Genomic DNA, 14,599 nt, shown 5'->3' with positions numbered 1-14,599 from the left:
TATGCTCAGACTACAAATTCTTTTCCAAGGTGCTGGCCAAATCGGCTGCGGACACAAATAGGATCAGTCGTGCATAAGGATCAATCCTATTGTGTACCAGACCAATCCATTTTTGATAATCTGTTTTTAATAAGGGACCTTTTTAACGTGTCCAAACTTTTTAATATTGACGTGGGTTTAATTTCAATTGACCAGGAAAAAGCTTTTGACAGAGATGACCATGAGTACTTGTTTCATATACTGAAGGCGTTTGGTTTTGGCCCTGTTTTTATTTCTAATATTATGTTTTTAGCCTGGTGAAAGTAAACAATGATCTGAGTGTCCCCTCTCAGGGACGCTCTACTGCCTCCCTATAGAGCCTACCTGCATCAGCTGAGGGAGAAGCTAACCGGGCTGGCTGTGCCAGCTGCACCCAACAGTGCCCCCATCAGGCTATCTGCATATGCTGATGACCTTAATGTTTTCATTACTAATGATAGGATCATTTGGCAAGTTTCACAATTCCCTCATGGATGACAGTACAAGCTGAGCAGTGCCCAAAGCCTCCTTGTGCTCCCACTTGGGTGGTACAGGGGGCTGACTTGGAGACACGGGTTCAGGTGTTCAGGTGTACAGGTGTATACCTGACCCCGATGTCTCCGTGGAGGATGTGTTGTTGGCGGTGGGAAAGTCAGTCGGGTTTGGTAATATTAAATCTGACTCATGAATGAACAAAGCAATAGTTGTTTTCCTGAGTCAAGAAATTCTGGTCAGTAAAATTGTGGAAGAAGGGTTTGTTGTAAATGGTTCATTTATATCAGTCATGCCCCTGTCTACACCTCTGACTAAAGTTATTCTTTCAAATATTCCCCCGTTTATTGACAATGCCGTCGTTGCGAGAGAGCTCTCTCAATACTGCAAAATAATGTCGCCTTTTAAACAAATTCCACTCGGTTGCAAGGCACCAGAAATTAAACACATAATGTTTTCAGAAGGCAGGTGTTTGTGCTTCTGAACGACCCTGACTTTGTTTTAAATGTTGCATGCAATATTGAAGGCACGGACTATGTAGTGTTTGCAAGCACAGACGTAATTAAATGTTTTCGTTGTGGGGAACAGGGACATCTCAAACACTCATGCCCACAGTCAAACGCAGAAGCAGGTCCGAGTGTTAATAGTAATGCTACCGGGGAGGGGGCTGAAGTGGTTCAGAGAGCGCATGTGGAAGAGACAGAGTGACCGGAACCAGGGGACTCAGCCCAGCAACATCCTGCCAGCACCGAGTCTATAGCCGAACCAACCCCGCTGACCTTCCAGGAGCTCACTGTCGCCGTCATGCAGCTCTCCAACCAGAAAGTGCCCGAGATCGACAGGCTGCAAGCTGAATTTTATAAACGATTCTGGGACGGTATCGGACAGGATTTTTATAAGGTCCTTCTGGAATGCAACCGGGATGGAGAGCTGCCTTTGAGCTGCCGCAGGGCAGTAATCACATTGCTACCCAAGAAAGGAGACCTCTGTAACCTTAAGAACTGGCACCCCCGTCTCGTTATGCTCAGACTACAAATTCTTTTCCAAGGTGCTGGCCAAATCGGCTGCGGACACAAATAGGATCAGTCGTGCATAAGGATCAATCCTATTGTGTACCAGACCAATCCATTTTTGATAATCTGTTTTTAATAAGGGACCTTTTTAACGTGTCCAAACTTTTTAATATTGACGTGGGTTTAATTTCAATTGACCAGGAAAAAGCTTTTGACAGAGATGACCATGAGTACTTGTTTCATATACTGAAGGCATTTGGTTTTGGCCCTGTTTTTATTTCTAATATTATGTTTCTAGACTGGTGAAAGTAAACAATGATCTGAGTGTCCCCTCTCAGGGACGCTCTACTGCCTCTCTATAGAGCCTACCTGCATCAGCTGAGGGAGAAGCTAACCGGGCTGGCTGTGCCAGCTGCATCCAACAGTGCCCCCATCAGGCTATCTGCATATGCTGATGACCTTAATGTTTTAAATAATGTACCTGTAGTTTTTCTTTGAATTATTAACATCCTGACAACATTTTTCACATATAACTTTAAAGTCTGTTTCAAAGCTCTTTTCAAAATATCCACTCTAGTGCACTCTTCTTGTTGCAGTTCCCAGTTTTCTCCATTATGAGTTTTAAGACTAGGGTTTAATAGATTCAATAATAATAATAATAATAATAATAATAATAATAATAATAATAATAAAGTACAATCTATATTTGTGGCCCTGCTGTTCTCTATTTTAGGATAATATTTGATCCACTGCATTAACTGTGTCAAAAAAGTGTGCTAACAGTCCTTAATTTAAAACCTATATGTAACATGCCTAGAAAGTTTGATTGCAGGTCGCCTTTGAACATAGTAAGGATATCTGAATTTTTTATTTTATTTTAATGAATCGCTCCAAGTAGGCCTCCCCTGCATGGTTTCTCTTATGTCATACGAGTTCAAAAGGAATAGATTTTATTCATACTGTGGTCTAGACACATGCCTGGACACCACACTGCAGCTGCTGGTTACACATAGTTTCTCTCTATATACTGTGAATAGAACATGAATAATATAAAACATTTACAAAAACAACAACAAGTAAACTGAGCAAAACATTTGCAAGACTTATGTAAATGCAGATCCTATCCTCATGCACATCACATAATCACCACATAGGTTGTGCACAATTGGCAGTCTTTACTGTAGGAGGCAGACTGCTCTTCTGAGTGAGTTTTGTGGATTATGATTTAAAATACCTTCAGATTTTTTTTTTGTTTTTCTTACTGCTCAGTTTTATAATGTCTGCAGTCATACTTACTGGTTTTTATTGCAATAGGAGCTGTTCTTCATTTTTATCAAGATAGATGTAACATAGGCTAGCTAGATAAGCCAAAGTATATTTATAGAAGTAAAAACCAACACCTTCTAGTGATCTGCTGCTATGGATCAAGTTTCCTTTTGCTTTGCTGGTAAGGCACTTCTTTGCACTGGTGGGGCTGGCACATCTGTAAAGTCATTTTGGCTGATCGAGCTGACAAAACATATACCTATGGCTGATAGAACCAAAGAGCAGCTCATAGTTAAAACAAAGAGAAACAGCAGTTATATATTTTAAAAAAAGATAACAAAAACACAACAGTATTTCAGAGTGATTTCAGTCAACTATAACACAGCAACCACAACCCAGTCCTCCTAGAATGGGATCCAATACGATCGGAGGAAGACTTTCAGGCCCTGAAGAAAAGCCACTCCGAAATAAATCTTGCTCAGGTCACTGAGGACCCCCACTGTGGAGAAACCAATCAAAATCCAGAGAACCCGAGCGCTGAAGTACATTGGAGCCAGCCTGTGGGTACAAGACACACAGAGAAGAGGCTGGTTAGGGAGAGAGCACGGAACTGTAGTGCCAAAAGCACAAGGTTCAAAGACTGGCTTGGAAATTGTGACATTGTAAGTTTCCCTTTCATTACAAACTGTTCTAGTGTAATTAAGCAGTTTAAAGTTTATTCTGTTGTTCTAGATCATTGTGATGGCTTAGGTGGCATCAAAAGCATCGGGACATTATTTGAGCCATATTGTTCATAAGGTAGAAATAACAAATATACGTAGTTATGGCAAAATGAAAGTGATGTTAAGGAAAACAAAATGTAACTTACCTGTTAATGCGTGATCGATGGGTAGGGTGCAGATGGTTGGTTAGATCGGGTTATCCAAAGGGGAAAAAAAGAGAAAAAAAACAGGGTTATGTTGTTTGCTGCACTGAAGGCAGAAGGCGTTTCAAAGGGGAGGTGCTCATCTCCTAAGAAATGTGCTGCCGAGTTGTTAAAAACTTAAAAAGTAAAAGAGAAACAAATAAAATAATAATTACATAAACCAGGACTATTGAATATGGAGTTTAATGGGGATTTGCAGGATTAATTTAATAAAAAGTGGGATTTTAATAATTATTAAAATATGTAGAAATTCATAACGTTATGTAATATTGCATTGTAGCTACAGGGGGGAATTCAAATAAGTTATGTGTATGATGTACTGTTATTAAAGGTCTGTAGGCTCTAGAGGAGGAGCTATCTGGTGCATAGGGTTAAAAGGAGGACTGGGGGAGCAGTTAGGGGTTGGCGGGGCGAGAGGTTTGTTCAGAGCTTTGCTGGGGCCCGGATATATTTTGTTATATGGAAATAATACTCTTGCTAATAGCATTTATTTTGTTGCTTTTAGGAAAAAGTTGCCTGCAATGTGCATGTTTGTTTTTGCAAATGTGTTGAGACATAATCTTGTTTGTGCTTAAGATACTGCCAAGCAGTATCAGCAATCTAAAATAACCACAGCCACCTCCGGTATTACAGATAATTGAGGGGAGGGGGGGTGTCTTGATAATTACAGAATTTGTTAATGGTAGTATGAAAATAAATACATTGATATATAAAAATCTATTACAGTAATTACAGTAATTAGTGCCACTGACAGTACAGGTATTACAGTGCTCCCTCGCTATAAGGCTCTCTGTTATAACGCGCCTCGGATATAACACTCTCATAACATGTCCCCCGTTTCCCTATACTAGTGATTCATGCAATACTTCTACAGTAAATACAGTACCGGTGGTGTTCAAACTATGAACAACTTCTCAGTCTAACTTCCGTTTCTGCCTCTCCCTTTTGATACAATGTCTGAACTGAATAAAACCTGAGCTGTCACTTTATAACAAACATCTTATTCAGCATTTGTTTTATAACTAAATAAACATTAGGCCTATTACATGGTTATCTTTCCTAATGCATATACTTTTTTGCTGCGAGAGACGCTTCAGTTTTGCTTCAGCCCAGCTCCAACAGCCAATCCTGGGGCAAGCCCATTCCCTCTTCCCCTCTCCTACTCGCACTTGGTTTGCTTGTCTGTTTCTTCAAACTGAACTCCCGACCGCTGTTTAGCCAGACTATTTATAGTTTAAAAACTGCTAATTAAAGTGATCCACGGGTGGAAATGTTACCTTTTTTTTTTCTTGTTGTAAAAAATGTAGTGTTGATTACACGGTGCTTTATGAATGGATAAATCACGGAAAGTAAGTTACATTTTTGCTTCACTGTATGTGCATTATAGAGAGGGAGTTATTTTATTTTGTATTTTAGTCAGATGTGTGTTATGATGTATCTCGCGGAGCCCCCACCCCCTCCCCTATTTATAACGCTCTTATAACTCTCATATTGTGTGTCCCCCGAGACCCGCGTTATAGCAAGGGACCACTGTATTCCCTTAGTCATACAGATCAGCCCCTATACCCAAGCTTTAGTAGTCCAGGCCCATCAACAGTTTTGCTGGGCTGCACAGTGAAGGGATATCCTAACACCTGGCATAAAAGGACAATGCTGTCAACCACACAAGTGCAAAATATATGATTTTACTAGGACTGAAGTCATTTTATATCTTGCTCTTAATTGTACTGTAATTCTTGATATATATTTTTTGTATACAACTGTAAGTTGCCCTGGGTAAGGGTGTCTGCTAAGAAATAACTAATTATAATAATGATATGCCATTCTAGCTTAATTGTTATATCTTTATAAAGGCAGTTGTTAATTAAATGAAGCCTTTCCCTTGTGTTATTTAACCACAGGTTAATAATTCCCACATTGAATTTCTGTGTTCCTTTACAATGTTGCAAATGTTTATAAAGGTTCCCAGTGGATTTGTAGTAGTTTAGGAATATTACCTTGATAGTTATTACAAATTTGTTTAGATGGATTTGGACTATTATCTCACTAGCTACTACAAATATGCTTAGAGGGATTTGATACTTTGACAAACTTTCATTCTATGCTGACCATTAAAGCCACAAGCTTGTAATAACTCTGGTTGACCGAAGAACATAAAAAAAAGTTTGGGAACACGAAAAGGTCATTTGGCCCATCAAGGCTTGTCCCTTTGTTAGCACACCATTCTCCCACACTAGGGGGATCTAAATTAAAAGCACATAATCTCTTTAAAAATGTTCCCAGTGTTTTAAACTTCACTTTGATTGTTCCAATTCAGTCATAGGTAACACATGTTAAGAATGACTGGAACATGTACAGAAATTCCTCATAGCCAGTGCTGAAGAAGGGAAGTCATTACCTCCCATGAGAAGACTGGGCATAGCCATGGAAGTATTGGTATCTGCCATACAGGTAGAGAAGTCCACAGAGAGGTGCCACAACTTGGAAAAAAACAAGTTAAACAGCAGCTTTAGATTGCTGACTTTATTATTAAATTGATACATTTGGCAAGTTCAGGATATACCATATATAACTTGGTAAAACCAACAGTCTTGACGGTTTCCTGGAGTACTGTCTTATAAAACGTCTGCCTGCTAAGTTGTGTTTAATGAGCCTGTTTCTGTAATTGGAGAATTTGCTGAGGTGTTCTCATATCTTTTTCCAGTGTGGCTTACACAGAATGCTTACCTTGGCTAAAATAGAGGCTAGCCACCCAAAGTATGGAGACAAAGAGTGGGAAATATTCTGCACAGTTCACCCTGCAAAAACAGTAGCAAAAGCACTAAACACTACAGATGTGAACAGTGAAATAAAGAAAGGCAAGAAGCACCACAGAAAGGCTTACTGCGCTCTGTAGACTCTCTCGAACTCTGGGGGCCCAGCAATGCATGGAGGAGACACAGAATATTTCCGCCTGGCATAGATCACTTGGAGGGAGAAGTAGGCTGGAACAAACAAGATGAGTTATACTTCGACCCACTTCGTACCCGGATTGCCATTTCATTTGAAAAATAAATTGTATAGCCATTGTGGTGAATACATCCAACTCCATAACGCATTACAGACTTCTGTTTTCCTTGTAACGTCAAAAGTCAAGATTAGCTTTATACAACTGTCTTCCTGGGAATTCTGTGTGGATCTGACATAAATAGCATGCACTTCAAATCTTTCAGCACCGACCTTACGATTACATTTTACATGGTGGTGCTGCTATCCATATAGAAGCTACATAAAATCTGTAAAAATTACATATGTAATCAGAGTTGGGGTCAATTCCATTTCTAATCCCAATTCCCATTTAATCAATTCAAATTCCTATCGCAATCATTTTACAACAAATGCTTTGTTCCGTAAACAGACACTGAATACAACTTAATGAACTTCTCAGGTAACCTGATAAAGCCTAAGGCATAAACCTCAGTAAAGACTGTGCCGAAAAACAGAATAGGAATTGGAATTGTATAAAAGGGAACTGGGATTGGAAATGGAATTGGAATTTATTAAAAAAATGGAACGGACCCCAACTCTGTAATATACAGCTTGTAGAAGTTTCTTTGGTATCTTATAATGATGTTTTTTGGTATTTCATGCAGTTGGCATAAAGTAATTGCACATAGTTATCATAGTTTTTGTTATTTGGTACTTTCTAAAATCCCCTACAAACCAGAACCCTAATTCAAATCCAATCTTAGGGTTACTACAGAGAGACAACCCTAGGGTGCCCAATTCAATAATTTCAATGTCTGAGAAATTAATATCAATGAGCAAATCTGTATTAATTATAAGTAAATTATATTAGTTTGCTGGAGTGACAGGGAGAGCCCTGTCACTGGTTGCTGGGCAACCAATTGAGCAGTTATGATCGCCTGGCGCTGAGCTGATCTGGAGGTCCGGGGAGGTTGTGTGGAGCTCAAAAAGCATCTGTCCCACAGCTCGAGCCATTGCTACACAGTCGGGCGCTTGATCGAAAGCTTGTGCTTGTTGAAATCGAGGAGAGTGTCCGCTCCACAGGATTGATTACGCAACTCTTCAACTGCAAGATGGTGCTTGTGAATGGCATTGCCCAGTCAAGGCCGTTTGAAGAGGCAGGAGTCGCCATAAGGATGCAGGGACTCCGGCAGCCCAGAAGTAGGTTTATTTCGGAGAGGTTGATCCCAACCAGTGTATAGAGAGGGTTTGCGTAGAGTATATGGTTCCTGGCGCAGGATGTCTCTTTTAATGAGGCTAGCTCACTTTAGATTTATTTTCTTTTCTTCATTAAATGTGACACTAAGGTTACCATTGCTGGTACCCTAGTGTCAGCACCTATGTTTATTAAATCTGCGTGCCTGTGCAGATTGTCAACACCCAATGCACTGTGCCTGACTCAGTATTGTTCAGTAATGACCCACACATGTAACAAACCCCCGTTACATGTCTGCATTGTTGTTTTGTTAAAATGTGAAAAGTCTAGTAAACGCCTGAGAGCTTTAACAGATGATTACCAGGAAATCACTTTGTGTAATACACCGAGATACTACACAGCAACAGTAACAAAAAGTTGAGACAAACATGTTGGTCTACTGGCTAGCTGTCTTTAAAAATATATACGAAAAATGAAAGCAGACTGTCCTCCTCTCCAAAAGGTGGTGTTTCTACAGAAACAAGTGCATCAAAGCATGTTTAACATTCTACTAAGAGTGTTCTCTGCTGTTGTATCTGTCAGGTTTAACTAACGTGCCTTCAAAACCTCTAGAACATTTCTTAAGGTAGGGGGTTTCAGAAATGAGCATATGAGTGTGCAACCTTAATGTGCGATGATTTTCCCATTGATGTGTTACATACTGTTTTCACAGCAGCCTTTATACTATAATCAGAATTACAGTATCCTACAAGCCCTGTTCAGTTCCAGGATTTAGGATTCTCCAAGTTCAAAATCCGCATAAAGGCTGATATAGAGAAAAATGCACCACTGATATTCCAAAAAAAAAAAAAAAAAAAAAAAAAAAGCAATTAAATAACATTTGAAGCTACTTCCTCCTTAAGAAAATGCTGATGCTGGGAAGTATCTCTTTATGTTTTGTGTTACTCATGCAAACAACCTTTTGGATTTCTAGTGCAGAGGTTAAAGAACATGGGTACTTTTCCTTTTTGGCTTTTCTACTATATTATGAGGAAGGTCATGTAAATTTAAGTTTACTGATTTATATAATAGTCAAGAACAAGGAACAACTTCTCGCTTGTGTCGACGAGAACAATTCAGTTTGAGCAACAGCAGCAGTAATGTTGTTCAAAAACTCGTTATAGGGGAAACATTCTACTTTAGGTATCAGTTACTTTTTCATCAAAAAGCAGAACGTGCCATTTGAACTGGAAACATCAACCCCAGTCCCTATTTCAAACTTAGCAGTAGTAGTGGGCGATAAGTTAGACCAGTTCTGGTATCAATTATCAATACAATACCAGAGAATATTGATAGAATATCAATAATTTAGTAATTTATAAGACACACGAACGCTGTACTTAAAGCACATTTTAAAATAGTACTGTACTGCGTTCATTTTATGTTCTGCGCTTAACATGCCACCATTAACAATGAATACAGGCTAACAATTTTGGGATTTAATCTAATCAACATTCTAATGAAATCACAGGCAGAAGACACAGGCAGAGTAGGAACAACAACTTTCTTTTGTGATCATATTACAGTGCAACTGAATTGCAAGGGAGGGGCTGTAGGTTACATAACCTCAAAAGAGTGGTTCCCTCCTATGGATTTTACTAGTGTTAACTTCTGTTACATTACCTTTATTATTTTCTATATATTACTTCAGATCTTCATTGAAACATAATGAAACCTGTTAATCGTGGAACATGTTTCAGAGGCTTTGCCATTAATTGTGATAACTTTACTTTCATTCTTTGTTTCTTCAGGTATACAATGACTGAATGGGCAGAGGTAAGCAATGCAGAATGCAGGTGAGTTGGCTTAGCCCCTAATAATGGACCATGTTTAATAGGGAAACAGAAAGACTTAAAGTTAAAGTGGCAAACCACAAAATCAAACCCCTCAATTTAAGTAGCCGTAGCTTTAACAATTTATAATAACGTTTTATATACAGTATATATTTATATAAATATTGATTTTTGGACGAAAAAAATGCCTGTTATGCAGAATTTGTTTTTATTCCTGATTGTGTTTTTATGGTTACCTGGTAATTGTAGGCAGAATAAAATTAACAGATACGAAATTCATATTCATATTTATTAATATTCTAAAACTGTATTTGCAAAGAAAAAAAAAGACTTTTACCTTGCTCAATTACCGCTAAAACCGTTACAGCGGCCACATACACCATCTGATCCAACATCATTCACTTTGTACTTCTGAGAAATAAAGGAAAATATATTAGCTTCAATTATTACGCACTAGATGATTTAAGAACAAGCCTGAGCGGACCTCCACTCATCTGTTTCAATCGGCTAAGCGACGATATCATGAGGGTGCTTCCCCCAGGTTGCAGAATTTTAATAGCGCGGCAGTTTGTTTTGTTGTTTGTTTTTTTTTTGTATTCGGAAATGCTTTGGGGAGGGTTGTTTTTTTGGTTTTTTTTTTTTTTTTTTTTTTTTTTTTTTTTTTGTCTCAACCATGAACAAGCATGATTCCAGCAGGGGTCGCATTTCCTGCTATACACTCAACTTCAAACTTTATGTAGTACGGTGTTTACTGCGGGATCATCGACAAACCAGCACCATAGTGTTGTGTTTTAGTTTTTTAGCAGTTTATTTTCGTAAATGTGACAGTGTACTGTATTATTTCTCTAACTTTAGTTTCAGTTTTGCTACCGTGTCTGCATTTTTTTTATCTCCATTATCATTTATATAAGTAAATGTATTTAAATAATAATAATCATTTTTTAAAAAAAATAACAATATAGGACTACATTGCTAAATCATTCTTAACACGTCTGTGTTTTAACACGACTAACCAAATTGTTTTTGATGTAATGAAATATTGCGGACGCAATATTCATTCACAACTCCAACAGAATCATCTGAAACCAGGTAATTTTATGTATAGAATGTTTGTTTGTTTTATTTTGTTTTATCTCAAATATGAATAAATGTAACACACATGCTACTGTAGTTCTTGTAAAAGCCTAGACATCAGCACTAGAACGAAGAAAATACAATTTAGTGATATTTCACTTTCCATTTTGCTTATAAAAATGAACATTACAGTATACAGTTAGTAAGGAAGTGCTGAAAACAACACGTGAAAAACGAAGGGAGCCTTGGTATGAGTGTGTTGAGCAAGTAACCGATTTGACTTCGACTGATAGGGAGACAGGTAATAAAACATACCAAACAGTTCGGCGTACAGGGAGGGTAAAACACAGTGTTTATGAAACATGGTATTCAAATAAGTATTTACACTGTTCAAATTATTATTATTTATCATACGAGCCGTTCTCATGATTATATGTTTGTGTGGGGTGCAGAGGCGTGTTGGTTAAATGATTAATAATGGTGGCGTTGCAATAGAAAACAAATAGTATTTTGGTAAGTTCCTACACAGCATGTATTAATTATGTTATACGAGATGATATTATTATCAATAATAATAATAATATACACAGAGCTATCAGTTGACGTTTTGTAAAATGTCTCTATGATGAAGGTTCACATTCAAATGAAAGCCAACACATGACTTTGCATTTATAGATACAAATGTTGTAGTAAATAACACATTTGTTGTAGTGCAAAATTCTTCTGTATTTGTAAACAACTGTAGTGGAAGGAATCTACGAAAGACCTAGAAGTTTTTGTTGACTCAGAAATGTCTTCATCTGGACAATGTGGGGAAGCTATAAAAAAGGCTAACAAGATGCTCGGATACATTGTGAAAAGTGTTGAATTTAAATCAAGGGAAGTAATGTTAAAACTGTACAATGCACTAGTAAGACCTCATCTTGAATATTGTGTTCAGTTCTGGTCACCTCGCTATAAAAAAGATATTGCTGCTCTAGAAAGAGTGCAAAGAAGAGCGACCAGAATTATTCCGGGCTTAAAAGGCATGTCATATGCAGACAGACTAAAAGAATTGAATCTGTTCAGTCTTGAACAAAGAAGACTACGCGGCGACCTAATTCAAGCATTCAAAATTCTAAAACGTACTGACAATGTTGACCCAAGGGACTTTTTCATCCTGAAAAAAGAAACAAGGACCAGGGGTCACAAATGGAGATTAGACAAGGGGCATTCAGAACAGAAAATAGGAGGCACTTTTTTACACAGAGAATCGTGAGGGTCTGGAATCAACTCCCCAGTAATGTTGTTGAAGCTGACACCCTGGGATCCTTCAAGAAGCTGCTTGATGAGATTCTAGGATCAATAAGCTACTAACAACCAAACGAGCAAGATGGGCCGAATGGCCTCCTCTCGTTTGTAACCTTTCTTATGCTCTTATATAAAGTCAACTTCATCAGATTCACTGCATTACACCAAATATGTAACCTTAAAAAACACTTTACTTCCTGTGTACTTTTACTTGTATTTAAAAGTCTCCAACATGCCTCTCCAAGTATTAGTTCCTCTCTTTGTTTACAAAATGTTTACAAAAAAAAAAGGAAAAAACTTAATAATGTAGTTTAGGAACATTAATAATAATGTTGTTTTTTTATAAAGAATAGATTTTTTTTTTTTTTTAAACTATTTAAAAAAAAAAACTCATCAATGGAATATAATGGCTAAACATTTCATAAAGTAAGTTATTGACAGCAAAAATACTAGCATTCCATTGTTTTACCACGATGGTACATTTAGAACAATGCAAGGAGAAAAGTCACTGACCACTAAAATGTGTAGTTTCCCACACTGGAACTGAACTGTAGTCAATTCAGAGAAGGCCCTTCTGTTAAAAGCAAATCTGGTTTACTAAGGTTTCTCCAATTACTTTACAGGACTAGAGAATTTGCCCACAAGGGATAGTCAAAATTCAAAACATAAAAAGTGGCATTCAACCTATTATCAGTGTTATACACATATCACACTGTATACTGATAATCATCTGCAATACTGAAGGACAACATCCTTAATATATGTTGTGTATAATACATTATTTGTAGAATTTAAAGTTACAGTGAATAAATAACTAGTGACATTGTAATAACTGGGTAAATGCCAATGTTTTCTGCTATTAAATGGTACCTAAGCTGGTTGATTCTAGCAGATAACTAATACATCCCGTGACAAAGGTCTTCAAAAGAATTGCCCTTCACTAAGAACCCATTCTTGAAGTAGATTCAGTTCTAATAATTTCACCAATATACAGTAACATGAACAGAAAAAATACTGATACACAGACTAACAAAATGGGGTCACACAGTGCAATGTTGGAAACATTTCTTTATACACGAGAGCCAGTGGCTTGACAACAAACTGCAGAGGAGGTTATCATTTCAAGGGAAACAACTGCTGACATTTCCTTTAAACATTATCCCAGATCTCCGACTTTGCTGATATTCAAAACCTCCAACAACATGTTTACGTGTTGCATGGGCTGATGCTTTGAGAGGGTTCTGTATTGTTCCATTTTTTTTTTTCTGTGTAAACGTGATGATCATTTATGCAGCCTTGTAGAGTCTGGGGAATCAATCTTCTTCTAGTATAGGACAATAAAAAAAAACTTGCTCATTAGTATGGTTTTGTCTTGGTAGCATTTTGTTCATCAACTCTCACTCCTTTCTCACTGACATGCAGGCCTACGAACTTGGACAGGAGTTGCTGCTGTGCTACTATTTAAAATACAAAGTTTGGGGGCTCTCGAGTGGCGCATCCAGCAAAGGTGCTCCACGCGGATGTACCCTATAGCCTGGAGATTGCAGGTTTGAGTCCAGACTGTGTCACAGCCGACCGTTGCCGGAGCTCCCAGGGGGTGGCGCACCATTGGCCGAGCGCTGCCCGGGTAGGGCAGTGGAGCCTCCAGATCTGTGTTGTCCTCTGGCGCTACAGGTCTGGTGGCCTCACTGTGGATCCACCTTGCGAAAAATGACTGATTAGCAGGAGCACGTTTCGGACAACGCGTGCTCCAGCCTCTGGTCGGCGAGGGGGTTGCAAGCGATGAGCAGAGGATACATATAATAATTGGGGAGAAAAGCCAGGGTAAAAAAATTGGAGATGACTAAATTTATTTAAAAAAATAGTTTATCCAAACTTTTTCAAATCTAATTCAGTTCTGCTGACAGAGCATACCAATCAAGGCATTCTGTTATCAAGCCTTTTTCAATGTTAGATCAAGGGCCTCCCTCATACCCAGCTTCCTGTAGCTCCTTCCTTCCTCTGTTTCAGTCTCTTCATGACCTCTTAAAAAGACATATATTGCCTCACATGAACAGTTCACACAAAAACTGTAAGGGTTCAGCTAAATATCCTAAATGTAGTCCACTATTTTTTCCTTTACACAACCCCTAAAGTCACCCTCTTTTGACTGCACCAGACATGGGCTGATTCAGCTATATTGTTCTGCACAATGACACTCTACGTACTACAAATGATCTTACTAGATACTTTGTACTCACCATAGCTTGAAAGGTACTTTTCTGTTTGCTCAGTTACCAGAAAAAGCAGAGTATCATCAAAAGGGTAAGGAGTGGTTAACGAGGGAATAGTCACTGGGTGCAAAAGAGAGCAGGAGTGTGTGGAATAGTTTGATTCAGATCAGGTCATTGGAAGGTGGTGTCAAATTAATAAAATAAAAAATCGCAAGGTAGCGTTAAACTTCAGGGGCATAGTAACTAAATCTAGCTTCATCCCACAGCACAGAGGAGTTCCAGCAGCAGTTATGACTGGTTATATTAATCTCTGC

General features: G+C 38.3%; 1 protein-coding gene across 1 annotated transcript; it reads right to left on the bottom strand.

Moving 5' to 3' along the window:
• Positions 1 to 2,456: 2,456 nt before the first annotated feature.
• LOC121296961 (leukotriene C4 synthase-like) lies at positions 2,457 to 10,264 on the bottom strand. The gene is made up of 5 exons (XM_041222933.1): positions 10,046 to 10,264; positions 6,599 to 6,698; positions 6,442 to 6,512; positions 6,113 to 6,194; positions 2,457 to 3,347 (listed from the first exon to the last, which is right to left on the bottom strand). The coding sequence occupies exons 1-5, from the start codon at positions 10,104 to 10,106 to the stop codon at positions 3,194 to 3,196; spliced, it is 468 nt and encodes a 155-aa protein (XP_041078867.1). The 5' UTR covers positions 10,107 to 10,264; the 3' UTR covers positions 2,457 to 3,193.
• Between the last annotated feature and the right edge of the window lie 4,335 nt (positions 10,265 to 14,599).

Source organism: Polyodon spathula, chromosome 22 (genome assembly GCF_017654505.1).
Source record: "Polyodon spathula isolate WHYD16114869_AA chromosome 22, ASM1765450v1, whole genome shotgun sequence".
NCBI classification, from domain to species: Eukaryota; Metazoa; Chordata; class Actinopteri; order Acipenseriformes; family Polyodontidae; genus Polyodon; species Polyodon spathula.
This window is presented reverse-complemented; position numbering and strand designations above follow the sequence as displayed.

What these genes read in the sequence shown, in the direction of transcription:
- LOC121296961 (XM_041222933.1), bottom strand. Translation starts at nt 10,106, where the DNA reads ATGATGTTGGATCAGATGGTGTATGTGGCCGCTGTAACGGTTTTAGCG. An exon ending in TAGCCTCTATTTTAGCCAAG is followed by an intron (nt 6,195 to 6,441) that starts GTAAGCATTCTG and finishes TTTTTTTCCAAG; the next exon opens with TTGTGGCACCTCTCTGTGGA. An exon ending in GCCCAGTCTTCTCATGGGAG is followed by an intron (nt 3,348 to 6,112) that starts GTAATGACTTCC and finishes TTGTACCCACAG; the next exon opens with GCTGGCTCCAATGTACTTCA.